This window comes from Paroedura picta, chromosome 5, assembly GCF_049243985.1.
Source record: "Paroedura picta isolate Pp20150507F chromosome 5, Ppicta_v3.0, whole genome shotgun sequence".
NCBI lineage: Eukaryota > Metazoa > Chordata > Lepidosauria > Squamata > Gekkonidae > Paroedura > Paroedura picta.
In genome coordinates this window covers 82269173-82293016 of record NC_135373.1, presented here as the reverse complement: position 1 = coordinate 82293016, position 23844 = coordinate 82269173, and the positions used below count along the sequence as shown (strand labels likewise).

Below are 23844 nucleotides of genomic sequence, written 5' to 3'. Positions count from 1 at the left end.
CTTTGAAGTGAGGCGACTGGCTGTGCAGAGCCGCCACTGCCCCCGACTGAAGAAGGACAGATCAACCTGTTCCGAAACGTGCAATCCGGAGGAATCCGGGAGCTGAAGTGAGTGATCTATCACCCTGCGAAGACGGTTACATCCTTTGTCCTTTAGATGTACTCGTTTGCACTCGAAATGCACAGGGGAGTGGGGGGTGGGGAGAGTCACCGAAGGACTTCTGCCGGCCGCCACAGCACTGGTCAGCCCTCCTCCCCGCTCGCTCGGAGCTTCCTCCAGGGGCCGGCTGCCAGCCAGAGAAGGGGACCCTCTTCCCCTGTGGGCGGGACTCGCCCTCTGGACTGGATGGCTCCCGTGTCACTCATCGCGCCAGGGCACGGGCTCGGCGGAGAGATTGGCCCGGCGGCGCCTCTTGACGAGCGCCTGGCGCTCCTGCTGAGCAGCCCCTGAGGGCGAGCGGCGGGCGCTGCGGGGACTCCCGTCAGAGCGCTGAGGTAAGGCGCGCGAGTGGCGCGTGACGCTGGGCGAGGCTCGTGCCGTTGCTCGGCGTTAGCGCCTGGATACCTGTTGGATTGTTCACGGCGCAGGCGGTGGGAAAAAGGGCGGGGGAGGGCGAGGCGCTCCGTCCCGCTGGCGGCTCTGCTCTTTCGCCCCGCTTGGCGCTCCTGACAGGGTCTGCTTCTCTCCTAGGAGATGGACATCCTTTGCCTTGTGCTCGCGCTCCCTTTGGCCGCGGGGCTGGACTTCAGCTACCACCACACCGCGGAGCTGGAAGCCTTCCTGAGGGAAGTGCACAGGAACCACTCCTCCATCACTCACTTGTATAGCGTTGGGAAGTCCGTGGAAGGTAAGGTCGCTCTTCATGCGCTCTGTGGTGGACAGAGCGCTTCCTTTGGGAAGCGCTCCGTAGTGGGAGAGGACAGTGCGCGGCAGCCAAAATACCGAGGAGCCTTGTGACGCCTCGAAGACTAAAGATATTTTATTCTGCCCAGTGCTTTCATGGGCTGGAGCCCATTTCTTTGGATGCAGTGAGTGGTACCTCACGATGCAGACATTACATGTGCATCATTTTGTTAGTCTTTACAGGCTCCCATTTATTTTGGGGAACGGTAGACAGAAACATTTTCTGTCCCAAGCCAGAGAAACCAATGGGACTTCTGTTGCAGTCCTGCACAGTTACGGCAGCCAACTGACATCAGTAGGTTGGAATAACTGAGCAGAGTTGTCCCGTCACTTTCATGCAATGGCTCCAATTCAGAGGAAGCTGTTCATGCCTAAACCTGGATGAAGCTTTTAATTTCAACAGAATCGAGACACTTGATATTCTTTTGTATTAAAGCCACATTTGATTAGGTGAGGAGTGCAGGCTTGTATCGGCAGGGTAATCCCACTTACTGAAATAAACTGGATAACTTTCAGAACATTCTGAGACAGGTTGGTGGTGCTCGTTTTTTAATTTGCTGTGTTTTTAACTGAATGAACTAACCTGAAAATAACGTTCATGGTTGATATGCAATACTGATATTTAACAAAAATACCTTTTATATTTATTTTATTATAAAATAAACGTGGAATTACAGCATAGAGTACAGGATGAGCCAAATATCTTTTTCTTGGAGCATCACATTTGCGGGGGGGGGGGGGGAGGATGGGAGAATGACATTTTCTGTATACTCAAAATATATATTTTTAAAAAGCAAGAATCCACAGACTATTAATTTAGCTCCCCAGTTTGCAGGTCTAAGGAAGGCTGAAGTATTGTGTGTGGGATTTGTGTGTGATAGCATCTGTTGACTAGTGCTTGTGATGTTTTTTGTGGCATTTAGTGTCTTCCTTTTCCATGACATCTTATTATCTCTGCAGGAGAAGAGCTTCCAGTTTATTCACAGGTACCCTCATCATAAACACACAATGAAAATAATAGGGGGGAGTGTGTTGCTTGCTACAGGAACCCTTGCTACAGGAAGAAATAAACTCCTCCATCCCCCAACTCTTCCAGACTGGCAGCTGTTAGCAGCTGCAATTCAGAGAAAAATAAATCAGTAGTGAATTTCCCTATATAACCTGTCATTTATTTAAATGCTGAAATTTTCCTGCAACATTCAAATTATAATTGACATATATATTATAAATGTTTTAAACAATCGTTTTCTCACTACTGGGATAGGGCATTCTGGTTAGCTTTTGGCTTACTTGCTTTGTCTGTACCATGCATATAGATGGTGGTTAGTGCACCTTTTCATACGTCAAGGTCTGAATGACTTCTGTGTAAACAGCTGAGTTTAGGAACAGTGAGCTGCTATAAACTGAAACTGTTTTAGAACAGGGTTGTTAAGACTTGGGGGGGGGAGGTGATGTGGTATAGTGTGATCTCCTCAGATCTCAGAAGCGAAGCAGTATCAGTAGTTGGATGGGAGACCACCATGGAAGATTGCAAAGGAAGGCAAATGGCAAACCACCTGTGGTTCTGACTTGCCTTGAAAGCTGGGGTCATCAGAAGTCTGTTACAACTTAACAGTGTATATGTACAATTGAGTTAAGATCTGTATGGATTTATTCTGTGTTATGCTCATGAAATTAAGGCCAAATATTCTTTCTTAGTAAATGATAGAGTTTTTCTAAGAATACAGTATAAAATTACATTCTTGAGAAGTGCATCATGTGCGTATATAATCCTGTTTAATCTACTGAAGCACAATCTGTAGCTGCACACAAGGAGACATGTCAAAGCAAAGAACTAACTAGAATGGCTTTGTCATTGACACTAATTAACCCTTAAATAATACTACATTGTTCAATGTCAAGACCTAATCCAGAAGATAAATGAAAACATTTTCATTCTTGGATTGTTGTGAATAAATGCATCATGCTCCTGAGGTCAAAAGTGCCATTCCACTTTTGTCAAATATCTATAACAGCCCTTTGCTTATCTATGGATTAATGTATGTCAGTTAATGGAACATCTTATTTACAAGACAAGAGAGGAGACTGAGTAAATAAGGCTTCTATCATCAAACATTTCCAGAATACTATTGTCAAGCACAACTGAAATTGAATTAAAAGACAGCATGATTGATACTAGAGAGATTAAACAAAGAATTATAATTCCAGATGGGTAGCCATATTAGTTGGCAGCAGCAAAATACAACAGGAACCCAGTGGCACCTTAAAGACCAACAACCAACCGCGGCTCCCGATTGGTTGCTTGGCCCGGCCTTGTCTGGGCTGGTCGGGGAGTCACCGTTCAAAGGAAGAAGCCTTCCCTGACAGTAAGTCCAACAGCCGGCTTCCCCTCGCCCTTGGGAAAGGAGCAGGGATACCGCATCTTTGACGCGGTGTCCCTGCTCCTTTCCCGCCCCGGGTTCCTTTACGCTGCGGGGGGGGGGCCGCGGTAGGCGGGGGCCTTCTCCTGGGCCCAGGAATAGCCTCACCACATCTGCGATGCGGCAAGGCTGTTCCTGGGGCTGGGAGAAGGTCCCAGGTCACGGGCGGGTGGGCAGCGGCCTTCTCCCAGCCCTGGGGACAGCCTCGCCGTGTCGCAGATGCAGCGAGGCTGTTCCTGGGGCCGGGTGAAGGCCCCAGGTCGCGGGTGGGTGGCTGGCCGCCTCCCTTCTCCCTTTCTGGGCCCGCCTTATGGCCCTGCCCGCTAGTGTCCGCTGTATTTTTCTTACAGCGGGCTTAAATTCTAGTTTTATTTATAAACCTGGTTTCTGCATGCTGGTCACAGTGAACTTCAGTTCACACACTGACTAGAATTTGTATTCAAATGGCTGTTTTACTTTTTCACTTTCTGTCTTTCTGTTGTTCATGTTTGTGGTGCAAGGAAATCTTGTCTTCAGCAGTATAGTGTCTGTTGACAGACTCGCATAGATACACTGTACTCCCAGTACAGTTGCATATGTGTATGGGTGTATTTTAATTAATTTGGATAACTGTGATGATGAAAATTTCAACAAATAACTCTCCTCCTGAAAAGTTTATGTTGGCTGATTTTATCTCACTTTTTTGTCTTCTCAATTTACACCTTAATCTTAAATTCTTTTGCTTGGGAGTAGGACAGCTTCCACATGCAGACCACTCCCCAGTGTTCTCTTCTTACACAGTGGCAATAAAATTTCCATAAAGGGTTATTCTCTTTGTTATTGCTGCTGTACCTGCCACACACACACACACACACCCTCCAGTGCTGGATGCTTCTGCTGCTGTTGTTGTTTTTAAATAGTAGTAAGTATATTACTATAGTATCATGACGTTATAGCATTGTACCTACTACTAATCTTTTTTAGCTGAAAAAAAAGCCCACCAATGAGAGAAAATGTACAGAATACAGCACTAGATGTGGACATGGAGGAGCAGAAAACCACACTTTCCCATCAACATTATGAACAGACCCACTATGAGTACATTAATCCCCGAAGGTTCATAACAAAACAGGTTCGTGAATATGCTCTCTGTGGTAGGGCAAAACCTTGAAGGCAGATTATTGCATGAGGAGTTAATGCCAGAGCTGTAAAAACCATGCTGCAGTGTTTGGGGATGGAGAGGGGAGACGGGTCAGGAGTGCAGAGCTAAAGTTTGGTGTGAAGTTTCCCTGATTCTTGAGTGCTGGCCTCAAATAAATATGGCTATACTTTTAAAGGCAAGACTCAACTACATTGTACACTCCTGAAATAAGATACAGGTGATGTCATCTAGAAGAGATGGCAAGGAATTGCACTCTTTTCCAATGAGGGATACTTCATTAAAAGTATGAAATTTAACAATTAATCTTCTTGCATATGCCATACTCCTCAGTTTTGTCCAGTGTTCAATGACACCTTTAAGACCAACAAATTTATTTCAGGGTATAAGCTTTCATGGGCATGCACACGTCTTCTGTCTGTTCAGAGCAACATAGTCAATGGACTTAGAAAGATGCAGCTCAGCTCAGAATTTTCAGATGCCCATGTAGATAAAATAGGCTATTTTGCAAAAAGAGTGAAACCAATCTGGTGCAGGTGACATCTGTGCTGCAGTAGGTTTTCATCTTCATTTCTCTACTGCATATGCAAGAAGCAACAATGGAAGAAGAAACTGCTTAGAGCAGTGGTTCTCAACCTTCCTAATGCCGCAACCGTTTAATATAGTTCCTGATGTTGTGGTGACCCCAAGCCATAAAATTATGCAAGTGTTCTTTCACAGAAATTAAACCGAAACTGACCAATGGCTTGAAGATCCATTGTTAATTATCTGTAAACCGGTGGTCCCCAAACACCGGCCGTGGCCCGGTGCCGGGCCGCAGCACCCTCTCCCCGCAGTAAGAAACTTCCCAGGCTGCAAAAGCAGCCGATTAGCTTGCACCCCGGCAAGCATCTTTTTGTGGGAGGGAAGCAGGGCTGCGCATGCGCATTTGCACCATGTGTGGCCGCAAACGCGCTTGCACGACCGCAAACGCATATGCACGACCGCAAATGCATGGCATGCGCGGCCGGGCGATCGCCATCCCCGCCGCCGCCAAGTCTGCAGCCTGAAGACGGTTGCGGACCACTGCTGTAAACCACTCAAGGAGCGGTGTAAATAAAATAGTAAGGCTTAAGGGGGTGGACTGAATCCAGGATAGAAACAGGGGCCAACGATTGTCCCCTTGGCCCCGGACTAACAAGAATTCCAGCCAGTTGGGTGAGGGGCCAATTGGAAGGGGCTTTGCAGACCAGAGTTCCGTCCAGTTGGGAGGCGCTTTGCGCCTTCCGACCCACCCGCCCAGCCCAGCCAGGGGCAATCTGGATACATTGCTGCCAGTCTGCTCCTGACCACCGCAGGGAGAGGATAGGGCTGCCAAGTAGGGCTGCCAAGGGGGATGAGAACAGAGCTTGGACAGGCTGTGCCAGCCCTTTTCACCCCAAGGCTGTCCTAACTGTCATGTCCAACTGCAAATTGCCTCAGAACACTGATAGTGCTGGCAGGAGGCTGGTGACTGTGCTCCCTCCCTCCCCCTCCCTCCCTCCCTTCAAGCCTGCTGTGAAGGAGCCTCTGAATGAGGGGAGGGAGGCGTTTCCAAGAGCAATACAGGGGAGTCTGAGGGCATGGGGGTGGGCATTCCTTTTTTTTGGTGGGGGGACTTTCCCCTTCTGCCAAACAGTTGCCTAACAGGGAGGCCCCAGAAAAGTCCCTGCCCAGGGGTTAGACACAGACAAGCCATGTGTATTTCTTCTTTGCAACTCTATGCAGATTTGAGGCCACTGCACAGCGTTATTCTGCAGACGAAATTGGGGCCCATTCCGCACAAGGACCAATGTTGCCAATTGGTTCCTGAAAGCGGAAACACAGTGCAATTCGGCATTATGCATACCTGCCTTTGTAGTGGAATCCAGTAGCATTTCAATCGTTTCCCACAGGTTTCCGGTCTCACAAAAATTGGTATCCAGGAAGCGATTTTTTCTGTGCTTTGTCCCGTCCCTGGCCATCAATCAAATGAACAGCCAATGGGCGGCTGTTATCATGCTCCTGAAAAGCCCCTTTCCCTTTAAGGACAGGGTTTTTTAAAAAAAGAAAAACACACGTTGCAACGAATATGCCTTGATTCCTCCTAACGTTGAGACCCATCTAGCTAGCATGTGAGCTGGCTAGTCATCGTTACCACGCTTCGAGTAAAAAAAAAAATCCCCCCCCCCCCGTTCACGGCGCGATTTTCGGCCGAAAATAAAGGGAACTTGCAAACAGGGTTGTGTTGTGCTTGGTGACTTAGGGGAGCTTTAAAGCAGCTCTGTGGAGGGACTGTAGCCAGAGAAGCTTCGCTGGGTGAATGAAGGCTCGCCAGTTCGTTGCTTTCTGCTCGCTCCAAGAAAAAAAAAATGGCGAACGCTTCGCCGGAAGTTCGGAAGAGAGAGCCAGGGGGAGGGACTTGGCTGGAACCGCAACAATGGGAACGCACAGATCTTTTTCGCTACAGTTTCAGATTGTTTGCAAGAGTGTAGCGCTTTTCGGAGGGTGAATCCACTTTTCTGGATTTCCCTTTAAGCACTACAACGAATCGCTTTTTGCGGGTCTGTTTCAGGAGTGTGGCAGACTGTGTGCGACATCATGCATAACTGCAAATTAGTAGCATTTACAATTTGGAAGCCTTTTGCAACATTGAAGTTGTGCAGAATGGACATGGATGCTGTTGCGGAAGTTCTTTTGTCTCCTGTTTTATCTGCACAAAAACCATGTGCAGTAGGCCTCAAGTCTTTCAATTCAACAACAACCTGTGTGGGAGGCCTTAAATGTTTCTTCTTTACCAGAACCCTGTCCAAAGTAGCCCTTTCTGCCGGGGGGGGGGGGCTGATCTTTATACTCTGAAGATGAGCTGTAATTCCAGGAGCTCTCCAGGCCCCACCTGGAAGTTGGCTACCCCTTGGTTGGAAATATTCCTCAAGTTTTGGAGGTGGGACTTCAAAATCGTACAATGCCTCAGACTCCAACCTTCGAGGCTGCGGATGCGCTTCTGGGCCCGGGGGCCGAGAAGCACACCTAGTGCCAGTTGTATTTACAAGCACAACGGGCTTGGTCCCTAGTTGTATATAAATTGGGTTTCTCAGTTCAGTCCTTCCTCTTGACCCACCATGCTGATCTCGCTCTTTTCCGCTGCGCCAGACAGACAAACACTCTATCTTGATCTACCCCGCAAGGCTGTTGTGTGGATGGTGCCCCCTTGGCCAAGCTGCTTGCCCTGCTGCGACCCCTGTGAAAGGGTTGTTGAACCCCCAAAGGGGTCCCGACCCCCAGGTTGAGAACCACTGGCTTAGAGCTTAGATTTGTTTTGTATTTGTATTAGCATCTCTGATCCAGTTATTAGGGCAAAAGCACTCCCTGTACCTTTCTTTGTTGGAACTGCAGTGATCATTTTCTCATAAATCATCTATGACCAGTAATTTTGGATTAGCAAAATTAACTGTGAAAGATTACTGGTTTATTACCTTAAGATTCAAATCCACATCTTTTGAGTGCCTGTAAATATTAGTTGTACATCTTTCCTTAAGAAACAGTATATTGTTTCCAAACCTTACATCAGATTAACCAGTTATAGTTTGATCCAGATAACATTCTGTGTCTCTGCTAAGTATAGGGTGTTGTCTGTTGTGTTAACTGTTTCACTATGGGAAGTCTTTCTAGCTTCTCTTTTGTTACGGCAGCATTTACATGCATGATTTATGAGGATTGCATTTTAATTCTCCTGTTCCTTGATGAGACAAAGTGAGCTGATAAGATGGCATGCTTGATATCGTTTGAAGAGTTGCTGGGCTTTAAAGGAAATGTTGGAAAAGCTATGCCTGCATACCCACTATTCAGTATCAACATCTAACTAAAGAGTATTTGGTTGAGGTCCGAAACACATTAGCACTATTTTGCTAAAGGCCTGAAACACCACCCCCACATTGCTTCCCGTCCTAATATCCAGATTCGGCCGTGCATGGCGCATGCGCACATGTGCGGGCGGGGCAGTTGCCCTGCCGGTCCCCAGCCTCAGAAAGGTTGGGGACCACTGCCTATGGACCCTAGCAGCTGCATTTTGTACCAGCTGCAATTTCCGGGTCAGAGACAAGGGAAGGCCCATGTAGACTGAGTTACAGGTCAATTCTGGAGGTGACCATCACATGGATCAGCATGACTAGGTGCTTGGGAGACAGATAGGGAGACAGATGCTTGGCGAGGATGAAAAACTCCTGGCTGGCTACTTTCTTGACCTGTGCCTCCATGGTTAGTGAGGCATCTACAATCACCCCCAAAAGTGGCCAACAGATCTAAAAGTACAAGAATGGCCAATCCATCCTGATCCAACTTCTGCCGGAGATCATCAGGGCCGACCAGCACTGTCTCCACCCCGTGGCCAGGATGGAAGCTAGACTGGTATGGATCAAGAGCCAAAGTTTCCTCCAAAAATGCCAGGAGTTGGTCCACTGTGGCCCTTTCAACTACCTTGCCTGGAAATGCAAGATGCAAGACTGGGTGGTAGCTGGCTGCATCCTGTGGGTCCAGCAATGCTTTTTTTAAAGGAGCAGGCAAACCACTGCCACTTCAGCACCTCAGGGAACTCCCCAGTAGACAGGTAAAGGTTAATAATATCCCTGAGCTGACCTATCTGCTGGCCACCCCCCCCCCTTGAGGAACCAAGACAGGCAGGGATCAAGAGGACATGTAGTTGCCCCCACCAAGCTGATTATTTATAAAAACATTTAAAAACCTATTTTGGCAGCTGCAGGGGGGAAACTGCACATGCCTGCCCACTTGTGGGGAAAAAACAGGAAGACAGGCTCTGTTTCATTGCCCCATTCCATTGCCTAGTTGACACTAATACCCTACATCAGGTTCTGGTAGAGAGCCAGTTTGGTGTAGTGGTTAGGAGTACGGATTTCTAATCTGGCATGCCGGGTTCGATTCTGCACTCCCCCATATGCAGCCAGATGGGTGACCTTGGGCTCGCCACGGCACTGATAAAACTGTTCTGACCAAGCAGCGATATCAGGGCTCTCTCAGCCTCACCCACCTCACAGGGTGTCTATTGTGGGAGAGGAAAGGGAAGGCGACTGTAAGCCACTTTGAGCCTCCGGGTAGAGAAAAGCGGCATATAGGAACCAACTTTTCTTCTTCTTCTGCATTGTACGATTTTGAAGTCCCACCTCCAAACCTCAGGAATATTTCCAGCCCAGGGGTAGCCAACCTCCAGGTGGGGCCTGGAGAGCTCCTGGAATTACAACTCACCTGCAGAGTATAGAGATCAGCTCCCCAGGCAGAAAGGGCTACTTTGGACAGGGTTGTGGTAGAGAAGAAACATTTAAGGCTACCCACACATGTTGAATTGAAAGACTTGAGGCCTACTGCACAGGCCAGAGCAGTATTTTAAGTGAGAAGGGGCTTTTTCTGTGGCCTCCCTGTCAGCCAACTGTTTGGCAGAAGGGGAAAGTTCCCCCCCTCAAAAGGAAGGCCCTCAGTCTCCCCTGCATTGCTCTTGGAAAGGCCTCTCTCCCCTCCGTCAGGGGCTGTCAGAGGCTCCTTCGCAGCAGGCCTGAAGGGAGGGAGGGCGAGGGAGCGCACTCACCAGCCTCCTGCCAGCTCTGTCAGGGCTCTGAGGCAATTTGCAGTTGGACATGGCAGTTAGGACAGCCTTGGGGCGAAAAGGGCTGGCGCAGCCTGTCCAAGCCTCTGTTCTCATCCCCCTTGGCAGCCCTACTGACCTCCTCTCCCTGCGGTGGTCAGGAGCAGACTGGCAGCCATGTCTCCAGATTGCCCCTGGGTGGGCTGGCTGGGCAGGCGCTGTCAGAACTTTGGCCCTGCCAGAACTTTGGCTTTGCACCTTCCGACTGGCTGGAACTCTGGTCTGTCCTGGTGAGGGCCCGATCGGAAGGCGGTTTGCGCCTTCCGATTGGCCCTTCCGCTTGTCAGTCCAGGGCCATGGGGCCAATCCGGAAGTTTTGATCCCGGACTCAGCCCACCCCAACCCCCCCTTACTGTTTTATCAAGAGGGACAGATGGAATAAATTAGATGGTATTTCCAATCTACTGACTGTTCTGATGGTAACACACACTGAAATAAAATGAATGTAGAAAAATGCCTGTAGCAGTTTTTACACATATGCTTGGTTTTATCTCTGGCATGTTCCTGACATAAACTAAAGGAACTTTCACGTCATTCTAATAACATTTCCAACCTCAGTGGGTAAATTCTGAACACTGCTTATGTGAGAGGATTCATAAGAGTTTTAAAATCAAAAGTACATTTTCTTTGGTAGTTTTCTTTCAGTTCTCTTTTAAGGAAAGTAAAATATTTGTGGACACATGAAAATGTGTTTAGAACATTAACACATGTACATTTTATGAGTATCCAATTTAATTTGCACCTCTTTGATGATGACAAATGCAAAACATTCAGAGTTATTAAAGAGTTCCTAGTTATGGATATAATTTATCAATATTATTAAAATGCTCCTGTGACAGCATTATAATATTGAAGTTTCTAGTGCTGAAGTAACAGCAATGAATAAGCAAAAGGTTAAAATCTCTCACTAAGAGACAGCCCTTGAGGGAAATGCAGCTCCAAGTGCTCTCATTGGCCAGCAATAGCTGAGAGGAAATTGATATACTAACTGTGTCTTGAAGGACATATTCTGATCCTGGTTCAGAGAAAGAGAGAGCATTCTGAGAGAATTTGTCTATGCTTAGCTGAATATCTGCTCTGAGAAGAAATCTTAGTTAAAGAAAAGAATCTTTATTAGAAACTGAAAGCAGATCTAGACAGTGTCTGGAGAACTGAGGCAGATATTTAGCAGTGGGAATTTAGGCAGTGAGGAGATATTCCCAATTCAGGTCAAAGGAGAAGGGGAAGATCTTCTAAGGAGAGAAAGAGGATCCCTACCCAGATAAAAAGTGGAAATCATGTGTGAGGATTTCCTTAGACTTCTGTGAACAAAATAGTTCTTAGACTCCTCAGAAGTCAGGGGGAAAATGGTACTTCTAGGAAGAGAAATTGGGGGGTATTAGCAGAAGGGCATCTGGTGTAGAAGAGCCCGTTTGGTGTAGTGGTTAGGAGTGCAGACTTCTAATCTGGCATGCCGGGTTCGATTCTGCATCCCCCCAAATGCAGCCAGCTGGGTGACCTTGGGCTCGCCATGACACTGATAAAACTGTTCTGACCGAGCAGTGATATCAGGGCTCTCTCAGCCTCACCCACCTCACAGGGTGTCTGTTGTGGGGAGAGGAAAGGGACGGTGACTGTAAGCGGCTTTGAGCCCCCTTCGGGTAGAGAAAAGCGGCATATAAGAACCAAATCTTCTTCTTCTGCCTCGTAGAAACTAGAGGGATTCAGAGAAACTCATAAAAAAAGAAAACACACACAGATCTCTTCTGCACCTTAGTGTTGCTGCTGTTTCCCAACAAGTTGAATCCTCAGTTCACGCTCTGACTTTGTGGCACCTTAAAAGGACATTTATTTCAGGGAATTTTTTTTCTTGAATTTGGATCTGATTCTCCCCATGTGTTCCACACTTCCTTTGAAAAGGGCTGATGTTTCATGTATCGTTGATTAGTTTTAATGTAAACCGCCCTGAGCCTTCGGGGAGGGCGGTATATAAATCTAAATAAATAAATAAATAAATAAATAAATAAATTAAATAAATAAATAAATGTGGTTGTGTCCTACAGAATCATAGAATCTTTAACCACTCCTAGCGGAGCAGATAAAATAAAGCAGTAATGGCCCCAAGGGCGGGCCCTGTTTGGGATGAGGAAGGGTGCCGATAGGCCCCTTCCCCCAAATTGACAATCGGAAGGCCCAATCAGCAGGCGCAAAGTGCAAAGCACCTTCCGACTGGGCCCTCTGATTGTCAGTCCGGCAGCAAGGGACCAATTGTGAGCTGCACGCCTCCCGATCCGCCCCCTCCCAGTTTGCTCGGAGGCCGCAGGACGACGCCATTACCTCGCTTCCCCTCAACGGTGCAGGTCGACGCCTGCCCGCGGGGACAGGAGGCCCCAGCAGCCGCGGCTGTAGCGGTGGGGACAATGCAGCCGCCGTCAACAACATCATGCCTCCCCACCGGCCCCCGCTCACGAAAGGGGCCCATCCCGCCAGCCGCCGCCTTTAATGTCGCTGTCACCGCGGGCCACCACCCACCCCGCCCGCACCCAACACAGCTCGGCCGAGCACGCACGCAGCCGCTTCATCTGGGAGCCACAGCCGCGCCTCCGCCCCAGCCGCGCCTCCACCGCGGCCTGTCACAACCAGCCGTGCCCAGCACTTGGACCCGGTGCCACCGACGGCTGCCGCCATGGCGCCAGCCCCACCGCGCGCTCCAGCCTCGCACCGGCAGCTGGCTCCTGCCCTCCATGCCGGCCGCCGCCTCTGCCAGCCCCCACGCCGCAGCTCCAGGTTGCCGGATCCAGGTAAGCCGTGGAGCGCGGGCCCCCTTTGAGCACTCACGCCGCCTCACCAATCTCCCCACACCCGGCCTTCGGTCCGGGGCCTGGACCCAGAGAGATGCACCGCCGACCTCGCCAGCCCCGCTATTGCCCCCTGTATTTCAGGGGCAGCTGGCTATTTTACTAGTCATAGAATAATAGAGTTGGAAGGTACCTCATGGGTCATCTAGTCCAATCCCCTGCACTATGCAGGACACTCACAACCTTATCGCTCATCCACTGTAACTTGTCAACCCCTTAAGTCTTCACAGAATCATCCTCTCTGTCACACCTCCCAAGGAAGCTTGTTCCACTGAGAAACCGCTCTAACTGTCAGGAACTTCTTCCGGATGTTTAGATGGAATTTATTTTGAATTAATTTCATCCCATTGGTTCTGGTCCGTCCCTCCGGGGCAAGAGAGAACAACTCTGCTCCATCCTCTATATGGCAGCCTTTAAAATATTTGAAGATGGTTATCAAATCCCCTCGTAGTCGTCTCCTCTCCAGGCTAAACAGACCAAGCTCCCTCAACCTTTCTTCATACATCTTGGTCTCCAAACCCCTCACCATCTTTGTTGCCCTCCTCTGGACAGGCTCCAGTTTGTCTACATCCCTCTTCAACTGGGGTGCCCAAAACTCAACACAGTACTCCAAGTGAGGCTGAACCAGAGCAGAGTAAAGTGGTATCATCACCTCCCGTGATCTGGACCCAATACTCGGTTTGATGCAGCCCATTTGTAGCATTGTAAAAAAAGCTGGATGTATTGTAGGGAACAGCATGGTTGCTGCCATTTCAAAGGTTTCCTACTCCTCCTTAGTTGCTAGTTGTTGAAGTGGCAGTTGTTGAAGTGGACACACAAGTAATTATGAAACATGCTATATGTGTCCTCATGTATTTCATCAGTAATGGAACCTCCTTTTTTGGCATATGCAGTAATGTTATAACAGAATGTTTTTAAAAAGGCTAGGCTGGATGTACTGTAGGGCAGTGATCCCCAACCTTTTTATCACCAGGGACCTGTCAATGCTTGACAGTTTTACTGAGGCCCGGGTGGGTAGTCTTTTGCTGAGGGACGTCGCTGGCTGAGCCCCTGCTCCACTTGCTTTCCTGCCAGTGCCCCTGACTTCCCGCTGCCTGCTGGAGGCACTGCCAGCAGCTGTGCAGTGCCACTCCAAGGGGGAGCCCCGGCCATGGTGGCCCCTGGAGAGCACCAAAGGTGAGCCGGTGCCAGGGTGGCAGGGCAGCCCCCGAGACAGCAGCCGGGGAGGAGGATGAGGAGGAGCCACGGCCTGGTACCGACTGATCTACGGACCAGGACCGTGGGGACCACTGCTGTAGGGGAAGGCATAGTTGCCACCATCTTAAAGGTCCCCTGCTCTGTCTGGTGGTTATCAAACGTCTTTGACAGAACCTTGGGTTTTTAAAATATATATATAAAGGAAAGGAAGCCTACAAGAAGACTTCATTTGTGGAAGGCTTGAAAAACCTCTGGCTCAAATCCTATTTGGTGTCTTGGAGGGAGAGTCCTAGGTTGAATCTGCACAGAGCTTTTATTCTAATCCCAGGTTGATTCAATTCTTACTGTCTACACTGAATTCAATTTCCATTTTGATTTTGGGTAATTTGAATTTTTTATCTGCAACAAGAATGATTGATCCGGAGTGACCCTACCTTTTGTCCACAATATCATGGAGTGGATATAACCCTTGATATTTGAAAAATTTTCATGAGTAAGTGTGCAGCTGTCTGCTTTCCCCGAAATAACTTGTTGCCAAGCCTCCAACACTGTAGAAAAGCCCTGATTGGCCAGGGCATCAGTTCCCATGTTGCCAGGCTTCCCTTAAAGGGGAAGCCTTAACTTCTCTCAGCAGAAGCTCCAGAAGCCCTAACTTCTGTGGGGGGGGGGAATAGAGGAAGACCCAAGTTCAAATTGATCTGAATTCAGCAGGATCCACAATGGAATAAACAAAGTAAGTGCAGAATCAGCCTTAGTTTGTCTTTAGAAAAAGAAGTCAGGGATTCCCATTATACCACCACCAATACTTGAGCAGGCACATTACATTACTTCGTATGAGACAATATAGTGACTGGACTTAGGCACTTGCACAAATCTGTTCTTTGACATGTCTATCTAATTGCATATAATATGTTGCTGCGTGTTCCTGTACCAAATCAAGAAATTCTAGGGCTAAAGTCATCTGCATGAAAGAAATTCCCATCCAACTCTGTGGGATCTACTTCTTTGTAAACATGCAGAGAATCAAGCTGAAGTCTTAACAATCATAAAAGTGAAGACAATTTCAATATATATTTTAAGGAACAACAATTTTAAAATTTCTTGTCCCATATAAGAAGTTTGACAACAGGTTATCAATCATGCAAGTGTGTGTATTTTGACAAATTGCAGTCTTCTTGGTTCTTATTATTACCTAATGAATTTATTTTTCCATAGGCTGCCCAGTAAATCATCTATCAAGGATGGCTCAGGAGCAGTTAATTTTGTCCAATTCTCCCTTCATTGATAATTTCGTTCATTGTGACAGTGAAGATTTAGCATGATGTTTTACAGCCTTATTATTAAGGATGCACTGATTTAAGTAATGGCAATAAATCCAAAACCAAAGCTGATTAGTCAGTGATAATCTACTACTCTGCCTTTCCATGATGGCAAGCTTCTAATTTTGATATAAATGGCTTTGAATCCTCAATATCCTTTCTGGGCTTATTCTGCACATAATAGATAATGCACTTTCAATGCACATTAGAAGTAGATTTTCCTGTTCTGCACAGGAAAATCCAGCTGCTAAAGCACATTGAAAGTGCATTATCCTTTGTGTGCGGAATGGCCCCTGGATTCCAAGAGGCTGTGGTAGATTTACAACTTTTTCCCTACGGTCACTTTGGTGTGTTTGTTTCCTTAGCGCAACAAGTTTCTGAGTGTTTTTATTTATTTTTAGGATAAGCTTTACATAAATATTGAAACAAGTAATTACCTAAAAACGGCTGAAAAGAAGTCCGGAGTCTCCAGTTCTGTAGACAGTTGTTTCCTTTGGAACTTAAATAGCTGAAAGTAGGAAGGGTTCCATTTCTACCAGTACAGCAGTAAAACACTCACTCTGGACAAACAGCCATAGTTATTTTTTGTTCTAACAGAACTAGATTAACATATTGCTGTAGCCATGCTTTCAATCCATTAGCAATGAAAGCAAAGTTTGTCCTGGTGTTTGAAAGGGCCTTGTGTTTCAGGTTCCTGATCCCTTCTAGCCCCTATGTGAACTCAACAGCTGCACTTATAAATTGTGTGAGAGTGTATGTGTGTATTTGGAGAAACAACCACACAGTGCTGCATTCAAGAAAAGTCCTGGATCCTAGCAGGGCACCATCAGTCATCAACATTTAAATTTGAATGCATGGCTGACATAATAGAAGGAGGAAGTTCTTCTAAGGAGAGAAAGAGGATCCCTACCCAGTTAAAAAGGGGAAATCATGTATGAGGATTTCCTTAGACATCTGTGAACAAGATAGTGCTGAGACTCCTCAGAAGTCAGGGGGAAAATGGTACTTCTAGGAAGAGAAATTGGGGGGTATTAGCAGAAGGGCATCTGGTGTAGAAGAGCCCGTTTGTTGTAGTGGTTAGGAGTGCAGACTTCTAATCTGGCATGCCGGGTTCGATTCTGCACTCCTCCACATGCAGCCAGCTGGGTGACCTTGGGCTCGCCATGGCACTGATAAAACTGTTCTGACCGAGTAGTGATATCAGGGCTCTCTCAGCCTCACCCACCCCACAGGGTGTCTGTTGTGGGGAGAGGAAAGGGAAGGCGACTGTCAGCCACTTTGAGCCTCTTTTGGGTAGAAAAAAGCAGCATATAAGAACCAACTCTTCTTCTTCTTCTTCTTCTTCCTCTTCTAATGCGCAGCTTATAACTGCACGTTTGCAAGCAGGAGGCAGTGCAAGGTTTGTGCCTCTGTATGGTAATGGTCAAGCACTAAATTAAAACATAGTTGCCCTTAACCTTAGCTATGGTAAAACATTTGCCTCTAGAAGGAAATTTAGGGTGCCATTAAGGGTGGCATAATGGGAATGAGGCTATGGTACAAGCCACTAGGAGATTTTCTTGCATCTGCCTGATTGCAATGAAAGGGAACCACTTTCCAGAGGCTTAAACAACTTTTAGTTGAAATTGTGCCCAGTTTTAATTGTGGGTGGGTGGAGAGGACCACTTGAACTTTCCATTTCAGACCACAAATGCCTTGGAATGGCCATAACTTGAAGTCAGTAATTACATTTTCAGTTATTTTTACTGTTAAGTATTTATCCTAGTTGGCCTTAAATTAATTTGGTTTTACAGTTCTCAATGTCTCCAAATGTCTGACCAACAATTCATTCCATGTCTTGTTTATAGATGTTTGTGCCTTACAAAGTACTTTGTTGTTCTTTAGTAATCCTGTTAGTTGCTTTTATCTGTTATTAAGTGATACTAGCAACTTTGAGGGGGAAGGGTTTGACTACCATCCTGTAGACATTTACCCATCCTTAAGTCTAATGGATGTCAGAAGGACTTGCTTGTAGTATAAAAACTGCTTGGAGCTCTGTTGCTTATCAATGTGATTAAGCCAATATCTTATTTTGTAGCAAAAAGTGGCATGGGGAATTAATTAAGCCAGATGAAAACTACAGTTTGTTCCAACCCTTCATTGTTTTACTTTGTATTATTTCACCAATGTATATAAAAATTTCTTTTCCACTTAAAGGTAGACACCTGTGGGTTCTTGCTCTGGGAAGGTTCCCAACCCAACATAAGATTGGCATACCAGAGTTCAAGTATATTGCTAATATGCATGGGGATGAGGTACGTCTACTACTTCAATTGTTGCCGTTTCCTTTTCAGCTATATTTACCAGTTACTTTGGAAGCAGCTCAGTTTGTTATGTATGAAGTATTACCTTTAAAGAACTACCAAAATATTAAAGATGGATTAATAAGACATTTTTTTAAATCTAAAAAGGCATGCATAGTTGGTGTCTCTTCAGGGTTGCGGTTGGGGGGAGCAAACAAGATGTAGTAAAGCTATGATCAAAAATCTCTTGCACATTACATTAATAAGATATTACTTTTACAATCACTTAACATATATTAGGTCTTTTTAAAATTTAAGTTATCAACTAATGGTGATATTAGGCATTCAGTCATGTTGAATAATAGTTGAATAATGTTCTGACCAGTGTCCATTTTGATTGTATGTAGCCACCACATTCTTTGTTGATCTGGTTTCCTTTTACCACTGACCAATCCGAGCATAATAGCTCTCTGCAGTGAGTTGGATCGCATGATATGGCCAAATTACGTGAGCCAGAATTTTGTGATTTTGCCTTCCTGTGATTTATCAGGCTGTATGTGTTCTAGTATTTCCTTGTGTGTGACTTTCGCTATTTGTGGAACCTGTGGAAGCCTTCTCCAGCACCAGAGTTCAAACAAATCAACTCTCCTCCTGTCTGATTTCTTCATTGTCCAACTTTCACAGCCGTAATTGGCTACTGGAAATATGATAGATTGAACTAATCTACATTTGGTTATCAGACTTATGTTCTTGATTTTCCTTGCTCGGTTCAAGCTTATAATTGCTGCGCAACCCAGGGCAATTTGATGTTTAATTTCCATACTACAGCCACCACCCTGATCCATTTGTTATCAAAGAAAAATGAATTATTGAACTAATTCAATTTCTTCACCATCAATTGCTATTTTGACATTTGTTTTTTGCAGTGATCATTGTTTTTGTCCTTTTAATGTCTAAGAAAAGGATGCCTGTCAACAACAGAGGGCAATAAAAAGACAATTGCTCACACTGGGAAGTAATCACGGACATGCTTCAAAAGCTCTCCAGTGAAAAAAAAAGAGTTGGTTTTTATACTCACTTTTCTCTACCCGAAGGAATCTCAAAGCGACTTACAATTGCTTTCCCTTCCCACAACAGACACCCTGTGAGGTGGGTGAGGCTAAGAGAGCCCTGATATTACTGCTCAGTCAGAACAGCTTTATCAGTGCTGTGGCAAGCCCATGGTCACTCAGCTGGCTGCATGTGGAGGAGGAGGGAATCAAACCAGGCTCACCACGTTAGAAGCTGCTGCTCTTAACCATTACACCAAGCGACAAATTGTCCTGACTGGTGTACTAATGCACCTTTATCCTGGTTATTGTAATTGATACCCAGATATGGTTGCAATAGTATCTCAGGCTTCAGTTCATTATAACAAGAATGATTTACTTGTACTTGCAAAACTGTGTGGTCGGTATCTGGCAGCACTGTAGTAAAAACAATTTTTGCTCTTTGTGCTTACAGGTGTCTCTAAACTGGAGAGGCCCGGGGCTTAGGTTTTTTTATTCTTATTCCTCCTTTTTATTTTCAGATATATTACTGCTTTTTTAATGTTTCCAGATTCCAATGCATTTTATGTACAATTTTAGTTTATTCAATTTTATAATCAGACTAGCTAGAAGGAAGTCACAATATAACATAAATATATCTTTGTTAAGTTTTTTTTTTAAATGAAGTTATGAGTTACAGAGATGTTATGGGAAAAATAATTTTTTCCTCTCATAAGAGAAAAGGTATATGTAGAAACATTAATCTTGATAAGTATCAAGAATAGCAGTCAACATTCCTAATAAGAGTAATATTTCTAGGGAAATGCAGAATTTATTCTCTGTATTGTAGATAACAAATAGTAGATGTACCTCATTACTACAAAGGATACCAAAGTTACTCATTTATTAACAGCTTTGTTTGTCAGTGGATTAGTCTTAAAAATAGTACAGTTCAGTGACCCTCAACATGGTATTATGATGCCCACCAATGTATTCCTTATTTCTTCCCTCACTGGAGCAGGAGGATTAAGTCCCCAGGAATGCCTTTGATTCTTTATGGCATACCTATTTGGAAATAGCTGCTGCCATCATTGAGCATGGTAATTTTGTAATTGTTCCAATATTTCCAGTTGTTCCGTTTTGTTATTGGTCCAACTTCCCAAGACAGCCGTTTTGTGATGTTGTTCACTGGACTTTCTCAGCATTTTATGAGTGCCCATAGATTTTTGAAGGCTCCTTCTACACTGTGTCTGCAGTTTTATTCACCCTCTGAATGCCATCTTACTTTCCCCCCTGCCTTCATAAAGACAGTATAAAACATAACAAATCTGCTAACGATCTAGTACCTTCCTACGTCACCAATGGGATACACATAAAAGATTATCATAGGAAATGTTTTTGTGAAGTGAAGCATAAAATAAACACATCATAGCTGTATGGGATTGTTGTTGGTATTCTCGGTAAGATATCCTACTGTACAGTCATTCTTACTCTGTTCTATGAATAGACAAATTTCTTTCTTTCTTTCTTTCTTTCTTTCTTTCTTTCTTTCTTTCTTTCTTTCTTTCTTTCTTTCTTTCTTTCTTTCTTTCTTTCTTTCTTTCTTTCTTTCTTTCTTTCCACAAATGGATTTGGGGTTATAGGAAGGATTTTTTTTTGTCTGGGATTTTAAAGTCTAAATTATGGGCACCTTATGAAAGGAAGGGATATCTGGAGTTTATTGGTTTTAAAACACAGTGTTTTAACATTGATATGTAAGATGACTTGAGCCATGAGAAAAAGTGAGATATAAATATTTTAATAAATAAGGAATTCTGTAGTGAATTGGCAAGGAGTCATTGAACTTCTCTAAAAATTAATAGTGCAAGAGTTACTTTATCATAAACCAGTGGGTTCTCTGGAAAGGTTGTATATAAATGTTTTAAATAAATAAATAACTGTGTTATAATTCACCTTTCATTTAACACAATGTTAAGCTAAATACCCAGTATACATTCTACATAGACTAATCTTGTCCACTTTAGCACTTCAGGGGTTAAAAGGAAGTAATTAATGTTAGAGATTAGAAGGCATCTCAAATATACTCCACTGTCTTTTGCTGATGAAAACCAGGGAAATGCATATGTTCTAATTTTATGTTCCACTAGAAGGAAGACAAATGGTTTGTTTGTGTGCGGAATGAAAGTACACAAGTGAATGCATTTGTTCTCATTTGTATGGCTGGTATTGTCATCCCCTTCAGTGAAATCAAAGAATCTAAGGTGCCAGGTCAGCAGCCATACATGAGCATCAAAAACAGACTAAATTTACACGTGCTGTTTAAAGTGCTTCTGGACCTATTACTGTAGGTGTACATGAATGAAAGAGAACTGCAGTTTTAAACTGATAGCGCTACAACTGCATTTCAGCCTTCCTTTTTTGTGATACCTGTGAATATTTATGCTCTGTCTGAAGTGCAGTTTTAGTACACCTTGTCCTATAGTATACACATTTGGAATTATTCTTGCATTTTAATATTGTAGAGAAATATCACTTTGGTCACCAATAGCAATAATGGCATTGCTCTCTGCCAGTTTCCCCTTCTTTCATGACTGTGGGTGCCTCTGGCACTCCCTTTTCCTTATTGGCTAGGTTGGAGGTAAAGCCTTGTCAGTTTCATCAAATGCTTCAGGTTTTTTAAAATTACACAATTACATGCTCATAAACATGCCCATTTTTAATTACTACTCCCCCACAAGACATACACACAGAATTAACATACTTTCTCTGATTTTGTCAGCTTCAGTAGAGATCAGAGAGAGTGACACTACAGGAAATGGTGACAGGGCAGAAGGTCAGTATTGACAAAAAGGGTTTGTCAGATTGTCTCCAGTGCTGTTCAGATTTAGTCCAGGTTTAATTGCAAGAATATGAGTCACAATCCAGTGTGAGCAGATAGAGGTGTGTACACCCACACTAGCTGGAAAGAGTGTGTGGAGATCTTTGTAAAAGGTGCTGCTGCATATCAACTGAAGCTGGGTGACATTCTGAAGGAATGATTACAAATCCCACCACCCTGAGCTGGCTTGCTGGCCGTATATAAATTTAATAAATAATAATAATAAATGCTTCTATAATTCTGGCCTTAATTTTTTTTAATCTTTTTTTTTGTGGGGAAGAGTACAAGTCCAAAATTATATATTTATTTGCATATCCCTTCTCTTCTTTTTAGATTTGTTTCACCCTTGGGAGAAATGTTTAGATAATGTTCTGAGAGAAGTCTCATAGTCTGCTGAAATCAACTGCTCAGATTCAGAGGCAATTTAGAAATAGTAGGCATATCTGTTAGGACTGGAAAAATTATTTGTGTGACTGTACTGTTTCACTGTTATTTCCACTAGCTTCCCTGTGGCAGTATGCTGTTCGGACTGTGCTTGCATTGATTTCACAAGCATGTGTTAGCTGATATCTATGATGTACAGCAGGGGTAGTCAAACTGCGGCCCTCCAGATGTCCATGGACTACAATTCCCATGCATTCGCTGGCAGGGGCTCATGGGAATTGTAGTACATGGACATCTGGAGGGCCGCAGTTTGACTACCCCTGATATGTGAACTAAGTGATCAATAGGATCCCTTTTCATTCTACAATTCTGCCTCTAAGTTGTTCCTTGATCTTTCCTTTGCGATGTGTGCAACAGTTTCCAGTTCCTCAAATATCAATAGGTGCATCAGGACAGAGGAAGAGAAATCTGTCCTTTGTTCCCCTTCATATTTTCCTAGAACAGTGTGTGTGCATGCAAGCAAGCACGTATGAGGGAAATCCAACCTAGGAGCAGCCTCTCTTCTTTCTCTTTGTTGCTAGAATACAGATCTGAGATTAGTTTGGACTGGCTAAACAAATCCATTAGTTAATTTCTCATGATATTATTTTACTCTTTAAAACTCAGTTTAATCGAGCACATGGGCTAGTTTTGTATGCACCTCATACTTTGTAGGAAACGTTTCTTTTAGGGAGGTAATTTTTTCACCTAGTTAGATTTGGATTTTACTCTTGATTTTTAGATTCTTTGATCCTTTTACATAATAATTTGTTTATGTAGTATCATGTTTATTCTGTAAAAAGAATGTGTAAGCTAAAGCTTATTTTGCTTAAACAATGAATTCTATCCATCCTAAAGGTGTTCTCAGATTTTATCTTAAAGTCATATTACCCAGCCAAAGCCATACATTTCATATATGAAAACAGAAAATTAATAGCCCAAAAGTGGTGCTGGCAGAACACTTTGCACACAGAGTAGGTTCATACACAATAATGGACAGAATGTTTTACATACTTTGTGGCACTGGGTCCCTTTGCTGCTGTGGAAAATACAGAAGAATGGAAGGGAATGGAGATTAATGAAAAGGCCATGGGGGAGGGGGATAATTTTGAAAGGTTAACCAGCCCTAATGAATTCACTAAATTTCGAGCTCTTTCCAGCCTTCTCCAGATGTTGGGCCTTTACCCAATACTAGCCATGATCGTGCAAGTGATTGAAATGAGCACAGACTAGGTTTTCCTAATGTCTACTGTGCACAAATTGGTCTTGTATTTTTAAATATTTTTCTATACCCAGCAGTAGAACTTTGTGTGCAGTGTGAACTGCAGCTCATCTCCATAGATTTCTAGATCTAAGCAGCTTCATTTATGCATTGGGAGAGAAGCCATCCCACATGTACATTCTTTGGAACATTTAAGAGTTTTCTCCTTTAAAATAAAGAACCGTTACAATTGTAGGAGCCCCATGTGCACAATGATTGTATGTGGAACACCAAATCAGTGCTGGCATGGTTTGGAAATACTCCCTGCAATTCTAATGTTGGAAAAAGGAATTTAAAATTCTCCAAATGCAGCATGGGAGATTGTGAAGCAGATGTGACAATTTGAGACTGCTATTTGGGGAAACCTGTTACAGGTTCTACCAGTCTGGAAATTGTAGAAATATGGGAGATTAGTAGTGATACAAATGCCAGCAGCAACATCAACCTAGCATGGCGGGAGATGTGTGTGGCTGGGATATAGCCAGCAGCGAATTTAAGAGTATTTTCT

The 23844-nt window shown here is 44.5% G+C and overlaps 1 protein-coding gene across 2 annotated transcripts in view; it reads left to right on the top strand.

Annotated features, from left to right (window-relative positions):
• Nucleotides 1-273: 273 nt before the first annotated feature.
• Nucleotides 274-23844, top strand: part of CPM (carboxypeptidase M) — a 43607-nt gene continuing 20036 nt past the window's right edge. Inside the window, exons 1-3 of one of the 2 annotated variants that reach the window (XM_077338770.1) lie at nt 274-494; nt 691-847; nt 17661-17758. In XM_077338770.1, coding sequence (XP_077194885.1) covers nt 694-847; nt 17661-17758 — 252 coding nt within the window. In that variant the 5' untranslated portion in view covers nt 274-494; nt 691-693. Of the gene's footprint in view, nt 495-572; nt 848-17660; nt 17759-23844 lie in introns of those variants that run through there. The other variant, XM_077338771.1, reaches the window with a different exon arrangement.